This window comes from Scyliorhinus canicula, chromosome 19, assembly GCF_902713615.1.
Source record: "Scyliorhinus canicula chromosome 19, sScyCan1.1, whole genome shotgun sequence".
Taxonomy (NCBI): domain Eukaryota; kingdom Metazoa; phylum Chordata; class Chondrichthyes; order Carcharhiniformes; family Scyliorhinidae; genus Scyliorhinus; species Scyliorhinus canicula.
The window spans coordinates 8,788,318-8,797,798 of NC_052164.1; the positions used below are offsets into that span (position 1 = coordinate 8,788,318).

The 9,481-nt window shown below is 46.9% G+C and overlaps 1 protein-coding gene across 1 annotated transcript in view; it reads left to right on the forward strand.

The window, feature by feature from the left end:
* The window catches only part of LOC119954386 (CDGSH iron-sulfur domain-containing protein 3, mitochondrial-like), a 61,974-nt gene extending 53,163 nt beyond the window's left edge, over positions 1-8,811 (forward strand). Inside the window, exon 3 of the mRNA XM_038779584.1 lies at positions 8,052-8,811. Within this exon, the coding sequence (XP_038635512.1) occupies positions 8,052-8,240 (189 nt within the window). The 3' untranslated portion in view covers positions 8,241-8,811. The remainder of the gene's footprint in view (positions 1-8,051) is intronic.
* Positions 8,812-9,481: the final 670 nt, after the last annotated feature.

The following is a 9,481-nucleotide window of genomic DNA, read 5'->3' on the forward strand; positions in this document are numbered from 1 at the left end:
TTCAGAAATAGTCCTTCACAAATCACTGGTTTGAATGAATCTATTGACTGTAAAACTCAAGCTCCAATTTAATCCTCCCCCATTTTACTCTTTACATAGTAGTCTTTAAGAGTTGGGAAAGATCCAGTGGCTGGGATTTACGTTATTGTGCAAGCTTGACTTAGTTGCTAAAATGCTCAGCCATGGCTTTATTATCCCTCGGCTTGACTTGACCATCCCAAAGTTCTCCTGACCATCTTCCCAACCCCCCACCCTCCTGGCCTGAAACTTAAGCTCATCCAACATTCTGCTGCCCTTATCCTAACCCACACCAAATCCCACTTACCCATCGCCTGTGATCACTGACCCATGTTGCAGCCTGGTTTAACAACACCTCAATTTAAACATTTTCATTGTTGTTTTCAAATCGTTCCATTGCCTAGCCTCTCCCAAATCTGTCACCTTCTCTAGCCCTGTGACCCTCCAGGGTCTCTGCACTTCTCCAATTTTGGCCTCTTTTGCATCCCCCATTTCAATCACCCCACCATACTTTTTAGCTGCCTTGACCTTAAGCTCTGGCATTCCTGACCAAAACCTCTTCACCTCTCTAACTCCTTTAAGGTGCTCCTTAAAACCTAACTCTTTGGCCAATCTTTTGGTGACCTGTCCTGATATCCCCTGTGTAGACCACTTGTCAAGTTTTGTTTGATAGTGCTCCATGAAGCACTTGGAATGTTTATGGCATTAAAGAGCTGTGTAAATGCATGTTGTTGTTGTTAATAATACCCTTACCCAGAAGCTTGATGTTATACTCTGGACTTTTTTTTTTGATTATGTCTTAAGCCATGGTCCCATATACTTGTTCTGCTGGATTGTGACTGTTAAAAATACATTACCAGTGTGCGAAGAACAGTGGAGAATTCTTCCATGGTCCTGACACCATTACTTCCTCAATCAGTACCATGAAAAACAGATGAATTGACCATTTATTTCACTGGTGTTTGTGAGTTCTTTCTGAGCACAAAATGGCTCCCTTATTCTCTACACTATATAGTAACAGTCAATGTGCAGTATGGAGATCATTTATTCTACATGAAACACTTTTAGGATAATCTAATGATGATAGAACAGAAGAAATAGGAGCATAATGGGTGGGATTCTGTGATCCTGAGGCTAAGTGTTGACGACGTAGGACAAGCCGTCGCGTGTCTCAACGGCGTCAACACGGCCTCAGGATCAGCAATTCTGTCCCCTACAGGGGGCCAGCACGGCACTGGAGTGGACGACGCCACTCCAGCTGCTGATCCTGGCGTGAACTGGGCGCCGGGAATCCGCGCATGCGCAGTGGCACCGGCACCAACACGTGCATGCGCCGTGGCTCCCTTCAACGCGCCGGCCCCGACGCAACATGGCGCAGGGCTACAGGGGCCGGCGCGGAAGAAAGGAGGCCCCCAGCCAGAGAGGCCGGCCCGCCGATCAGTGGGCCCCGATCGCGGGCCAGGCCACATCAGAGGCCCCGCCCCGGGTTCGGACACCCCCTCCCCCACAGGCCACCCCAGGACCGTTCGACGCCGAAGTCCCACCAGCTGAGAGCAGGTGTGAACGGTGCCAGCGGGAGTCGGGTTTTTTATGACGGCCACTCAGCCCATCTTGGGCCGAGAATCAATGGGGGGGACTGTGCAGAGCGGCGCCCAACCGGCGCCATTACACCGATTCTCCGCTCTGTGGAGAATCGCGTCCCGGCGTCGGGGTGGCGTGGCACGATTCACGCTGGTCGCGGGGATTCTCCGGCCCGGCTCCGGGCTGAGAGAATCCCCCCAATATACCACCCTTTCAGGCTGCTCCAACTTCCAATAGAGTCATGATGATTTTCTATCTCAACTCCATCCTTCCACATCACCCTTACTCCCCACAGTGACCCACCCCCCACCTCTCGCACCTGAAAATCCACTGACCACTCCTCCAAAACACACAGCACCCGAGACCGAGAACTCCAAAAATCCACAGCCCTCATGGTGAAGAATCCCCACCTGAAGACCACAACCCCCAACTCCATTATTCCCAGCCAAATAAAACACCCATCCCCCAACAACCACCTCTCCGAGCCCCCCACCAAAAATGTTTATATGTTTGAATGTAATCACCCTCCACCCTTCCAAACTGCAGGGAACACAGGGCCAGTTTACTCAATCACTCCTATTAGGACAATCGCCCCTTTCGCCTGTGGAATATATGTGAAGGTTTCATTTGACTGATGTGGGAACCAATTTGATCAATGGTTTTTGGTCGGGTGATTTGGACAAAATCTGTTTCTTCATCGCAAAAACTAACCATCAAAATCACAAGGTCTAGCAAACCTCAACCAACTTGCGGCAAACGTGTTTTCATTATAAGCCAGCCCAGGTCATCCAAACTTGTAGCTGAGAGTCACGTGTAGAGGCTCTTGAGCACCCTGATGCAATCAAGATCATTTTTCTTCTCACAGATTTTTAATCTATTTTTTGACAGTTCTACTTCTGAGTAGGAATGTGAAGCAGATCAGATCAACTTTGAATTTATGACATTGACCTCACCCGACATGGACGAGAAGGGGATTTTTCTCAGAGTAAAAACTATGCTGCAGCCTGAAGGGCCCAACCGTACCTTTTCCAATATCCGTTCAAACTTCAGCGAAATCTGGCTTTCGAATGGCTGCAGTACACAGAGATGTCATGGAAATAATCGACTTTCTTTAGGATTTTTGAACCAAGATGATCGTCTTGTAGCCAAACAAATTTTGGCAGCTAAGTTGAGAAAGAATCTGGTTTAGAAATGAGCAACTGATCCCCTCTCATTTCTGCTTCAGTCCATCCGTCAATTTGTGATGAAAATTGAATTCTTTTTTTTTTATAAATTTAGATTACCCAATTATTTTTTCCAATTAAGGGGCAATTTAGAGTGGCCAATCCACCTACTCTGCACATTTTTGGGTTGTGGGGGCGAAACCCACGCAGACACGGGGAGAATGTGCAAACTCCACACTGACAGTGACCCAGAGCCGGGATCGAACCTGGGACCTCAGCGCCGTGAGGCGGTTGTGCTAACCACTAGGCCACCGTGCTGCCCGAAAATTGAATTCTGATGAGAAAACAATCAGTGGCAACTTGATTAATGTCCTCAAACTAGTATCTCCAAGTAAAGCAGTAACTGAGTTCAGACAAGTATTACCTTTCATCTCCGACAAGTGACATATTATGAATGCTCCGAGCATCCTTGCAAAGCTGGACAATTATTATTTTCCTCCCTCTATCTTCGTTTTTTTACAACTCGTTTTCTCTCCCCTTCCCTGAAATACATTGACCTCTTCCTGCTGGGTGGTTCTACACGTACACTCAGTGCCTTACAGTACACTCAATGACTTATTTAAGTTAGTTTTGGAGGCACGTCAAGTGTGAACACATAACAACTAAACCAGAATCTATCCTCAGCCCAGATCCATCCACTTGAATCTTGCTTTTTCTCCTTCTATCCATCTCTCTTTCTCGTTCTCTCCTCTCCCTTGCTCCCTTTTGGAAATGGTTGCTGGAGGATAGCCATGGGCAACAAACTCTTCATCCTTCTAGAATGGAGGCTGGGACCGATTGATAACATCACTGGTGCCATCCTGGACAAATTCAGACTCGATGGGCCGAATGGCCTACTTCTGCTCCTACATCATGTGGTCCAAAAGATGAATTGAACAGGATACTTCCTGGTCTTTACACCTCAGCAACGTCTGACCAAATGGAGGAACTTATTGTTTAGTAAACAAAATGTTATCTTTGTTAGAGCAGCATGAATTTTGCCAAAAAAGTAAGAGTTAATTCAATCAGCACAATTCAAAAGAAAAATTGGAATTAATAGCATAATTATTAATAAACTTGGAATCATGAATTAGAATCACATAGAAAGATGCTATTCTGCACAAATGTTGATGCTTTAAAAATGTGAACTGAAATAATTAGTGATGAACTTTTAAAAATAAATTTAAAGTACCCAATTATTTTTATTTTTCGAATTAAGGGGCAATTTAGCCTGGCCAATCCACCTACCCTGCACATTTTTGGGTTGTGGGGGTGAAACCCACGCAGACACGGGTAGAATGTGCAAACTCCACACGGACAGTGACCCAAGGGCGGGATTTGAACCCGGGTCCTCAGTCCCAGTGCTATCCACTGCGCCACATGCCACCCCAATTAGTGATCAACTTGAGTGCTAAAAAACATGGGCGCAGGGCAGCACGGTGGCCTAGTGGTTAGCACAGCTGCCTCACGGCACTTAGGTCCCAGGTTCGAATCCCGGCTCTGGGTCACTGTCACTGTGGAGTTTGCACATTCTCCCCGTGTCTGCGTGGGTTTCGCCCCCACAGCCCAAAAATGTGCAGAGTAGGTGGATTGGCCACGCTAAATTGCCCTTAATTGGAAAAATTAATTGGGTAATCTAAATTTATTAAAAAATAAAAAAAATTTTAAAAAATAAAAACATGGGCGCGATTTAATTTTAAAAAATCAGAGTCTATTCTAGGCAGGATGAGGGGCGCCACGAACGACCCCGCTATCTAACAGTACTTTGTTGCTATTTCAGCCCCTGGTGCCCCCCCCCCCCCCCCCCTCACCCCCCTGATGCGAACACCAGACCCCTCCAATGCCCCAACTCACCTATAAGGGGGTCCTCGGCCCCCCGCATCCCACCTCACACGGGCAGGGCACCCCTGGTGTGGGCAAAATGCCAGCTTGGCACTGGCACCCTAGCAGTGACCCTGGCAGCCTGGCAGTGCCACCTGGGCACCCTGGCAATACCAGGGCGGCTTGCCAGGGTGACAGACTGGCAGCGCCAATGTGCCTGGGTGGCACAAGCAGGGTAACAGCTTGGCCAGAGGCCGACCACCCAGGGAACTCCAATCGCCTGGGATACCCCCCCCCCAGTACCGTTCTGCTTGGTCCCTGATAGGGGGACCCCTGATAAACGGCACCCGCCCGGGGTCTCCTCGGTGAGGCCGATAGATGCCAGGAGGCCGATCAATGCGGCTACGTCCCTCTGGAATCAGTAGATCCCGGATGAGGCCTCTTTCAGGCTTCCCGGCGGTTGTTACGCCTTATGAGAGAAGAGGCCTCTCCCGGATCAAGCGTCCGGTCCCTATTCCGGCGGGAGGCATCCGATAAGTCGCCCCATAGACTGTAGTTCAAATATTAAGATCCAAAACACACCGCTGTGAATGTCGCAAATACTATTTTTAAAAATCCAAGTAATAGAAGAAAGCCGACCTTACATGTAGATATTCCTGGGAAGCGGGCGGCAAGGTGGCGCAGTGGTTAGCACTGATGCCTCACGCTGCTGAGGAGCCAGGTTCGATCCCGGCCCTGGGTCACTGTCCTTGTGGAGTTTGCACATTCTCCCCGTGTCTGTGCGGGTCTCACCCCCACAACCCAAAGATGTGCTGGGTAGATGGATTGGCCACGCTAAATTGCCCCTTAATTGGGGAAAAAACGATATTCCTGGGAAACAATTCTCGGCATTCTCTGAAGTGATGAGTATACAATGGGTCGAGCAAGTGATTTTCCCTGACAACATCCCGTGGAATATACAATGAATTTCTACATGTACCTAAAATTTGGGACCTAATTTGACACCAAATCCACGTCAATAGTCATAAAGCGAGTTATAAAATTTAAGCTTCCACTCAGTGAACCATCATTCTCTCACACAGCACAGGACAGCCGAACACTAAACAAGAGGTTTTACATCTGTCATCTGTTATGCGTACTGTTCAATGCTGAGTTCATTGACTGCCTTATTGTGTCCCTGTTCAACTCAAACTTCACTACCAGCAGCTTTGGGGAAACTTGCCACTTTTTAACGTGACTTTAAGAAGTCGACGAACGGTTGCCACCTCCGGTTGAACCCTAACAGTGACCCTCTCAAGGCAAACTTGATTTTCTCCAAACAGAGAAAGCTAGCCATGTCCGATAGCCAGGTCTCCGACTTCGGGGGCTTTGAGTCCCTCCAAGCTAATAATATCCATCCCTGGGCTATCAGGGAAGCAAAGGCCAGAACGTCTGCCTCTTTCTCCTCCTGGATTCCCGGATCTTCCGACACCCTGAAAATCGCCACCTCTGGACTCAGCTCCACCCTTGTTTTTAACACCATAGACATGACATCTGCAAACCCCAGCCAAAATCCCCTAAGCTTCGGACATGCCCAGAACATGTGGACATGGTTCACTGGTCCTCCCGCGCATTTTGTGCACGTCTTCCACCCCAAAGAATCTGCTCATCTGGGCCACTGTCATGTGAGCCCGGTGGGGGCAGCACGGTGGCCTAGTGGTTAGCACAACCGCCTCACGGCGCTGAGGTCCCAGGTTCGATCCCGGCTCTGGGTCACTGTCCGTGTGGAGTTTGCACATTCTCCCCGTGTCTGCGTGGGTTTCGTCCCCACAACCCAAAAATGTGCAGAGTAGGTGGATTGGCCATGCTAAATTGCCCCTTAATTGGAAAAAATAATTGGGTAATCTAAATTTATAGAAAAAAAAAGAAAAAAAAAAAAAAAAAAAAAAAAAAAAAAAAAATGTGAGCCCGGTGAATGACCTTGAATTGTATCAGGCTAGGCCTGGCACGTGTTGCAGACGCGTTGACTCTACTCAACATGTCGGAAGGTTATTTCAGATGGTGGTTAAATTAAGATTGTTTGGAACTGTTTAAAGTATCGGTACTGAGTGAAGCCACTGTCTTATTTAATTGTAATTCTGTTTTATTTGATTGTTTTTTCCTACTTCTTAAAGTGTAAAATTAAAACACATGGGATTGGGGTCGTGTATTGAGATAAGCAGGAAACAAAGCGTCGGAATAACATTTTCCGAATGGCAGGCAGTGACTCGTGGGGTACCGCAGGCTTATATTAATGATTTAGATGAGGGAACTAAATTTGCAGATGACACAAAGCTGGGTGGGAGGGTAAGCTGTGAGGTGGATGCAGAGTTGCTTCAGTGTGATTTAAACAAGCTGAGTGAGTGCATGGCAGATGCAGTATAATGTCAATAGATGTGAGGTTATCCACTTTGGTAGCAAAAACAGGAAGGCCAATTATTATCTGAATGGCTATAAATTGAGAGAGGCGAATGTGCAATGAGACCTGGGTGTCCCCGGTTGCTGAAGGTAAACAGGCAGATGCAGCAGGCGGTAAAGGAGGCAAATGATATGTTGGCCTTCATAGCGAGAGGATTCAAGTACAGGAGGAGGGATGTCTTGCTGAAATTATACAGGGCCTTGGTGAGGCCACATCTGGAACATCGTGTGCAGTTTCGGTCTCCTTATCTGAAGAAGGATGTTCTTGCTAAAAGGAAGTGCAGCAAAGGTTTACCAGACTGATTCCTGGGATGGCGGGACTGATGTATGAGGAATGGTTGAGTCGGTTAGGATTATATTTGCTGGAGTTCAGAAGAATGATGTTGGAGGGCGTCCAGAACCAGGGTCACAGTCTAAGGATACAGGGAAAACCATTTAGGACAGGGATGAGGAGAAATCTCTTCACCCAGAAAGTGGTGAGCCTGTGGAATTTGCTACCACAGAAAGTAGTTGAGGGCAAAATGTTCTATGTTTTCAAGAAGGAGTTCGATATAACTCTTGGGGCTAAAGGATATGGGGGAAATCGGGATCAGGCTATGGAGTTGGATGATCAGCATGGATCAGATTGAATGGTGGAGCAGGCTCAAAGGGATCAATGGCCTGCCCCTGCTCCTATTTTCTATGTTAATAAACACGTACTTTACTCTAAAATCATCACAAATAGTCAGGGACGTCCTTTCTGAATTTCAAAACCTCCCTTCATTCTGTACAAATTGCAAACACAAACGTGAGGGCAGTTGTTTCAAATTTTCCTTCTGAGATTTGACTATCTCGGCATTTACCATCGACCGTGCCGATTAACACAATGTAACGCTTCACCAATCTGCCGCTATTTTTAATGTTAGGGTCAGATGCAACACAAACTGCAAGCTGATGTACATTGTGATTTGCACATGTTCGTTTTCTAACCAAGCTTTGCTTTCCTCTCTTTAGCCATTCTGTGATGGGACCCACAAGACTGTCCCATCGGCTCCCGAGCCACTGAGGTTCAAACTGGAGGAGGCAAAGAATGTATGGCTGTGTGGCTGCAAACAGACCAAGAACCCACCGTACTGTGACGGCACTCACAAGGAGGATTGGATCCAACAGGCTGCTGTCTATGCAAGCCCTCCTGTGAAATAGTACCAAGCATACAACTAACCCACACTACAAAAAAACATTTATTTCTGTTCACCTGCTGTAAGTTTTTAAAAACACAGTTCAGTGTTATGAATTTCAATCTTGAATGAGATAATAAAAATTTGAGTTAAAGTGGTTAGCATTGATGCCTCACGGCACCGAGGACTGGATTCGAACCCGGCCCGGGGTCACTGTCTGTATGGAGTTTGCACATTCTCCCCGTGTCTGCTTGGGTCTCACCCCCACAACCCAAAAGATGTGCCGGGTAGGTGGATTGGCCACGCTAAATTGCCCTTAATTGGAAAAAATGTTTTAAAAACTTAACAACAGTTCCTGGTCAGGGTGAAAGATAATTCAAATAAAAAGGACTGAAATGTCTTTTAGTAAAACTTAATATAAAGGCCATCAATCCATGGGGTTTTCACTGTTTTGCTTTAATAATTATTTCTGGTTGAATTACAAACTTTTGAATGTATTTAAGAAGCACAGAACTCTGTCTCCTACATGTTTTAGTTCTGCCTTGTGTTTAAATTGCACTGATTCAATAAATGAGTCATACAAATGTGTCACAGAATCAATTGGAAATGGTTTTGATTCTTTGAGGAAGGTTGCAGCTTATGTGCGATTTTGGGGGGGAAATCTGACTGAATTCAAAGGGTGCTGATCTGAAGTTCCCAGGAGAAATAATCCCAAACCTAAGGGAATTTTGAAAAGGCCGTAGCACTGTAATTTGCCCAGCATCCCTCTGGGTCTTTGGCAGTGTGTTAGTATGACTAGAGGTACTACGGTACCTGGGAGTGTGAGCTGCTATTGGTGTAGAAGGCTCGCTGCCCATTGGCCCAAGTGTTGTCTTCTCATTGGTCGAGAGGAAGGTAGCTCCGCCTATGAGGCGGAGTATAAGAACCCGTGTTTCCCAGCAGCCATCGTTCTTTCTGTAGACTAGCTGCTGGGCACACTTCTTGTAGATTAAAGCCTTCTATTCGGACTACTCCTTCATTTCTGTGTTCATTGATCGCGCATCAGGCAGAATCCGAGATAAATGTCCACTTCAAATAGTTTTCACTTCTTCCTGTGACCATTTCCCACCATCCCTCCAGGGATTCTGCTCGTCTCCCAATGGTCATTGCAGTGAGAGACTGGGAAAACCTTGCAATCCTATAGAAATTCAGGGCCCACCTGTGTGAAAGGGTCGAAATGATTAATTTCCCAGCGGTCCGGGGCAATTTTATTCCACCCTCCTCCAG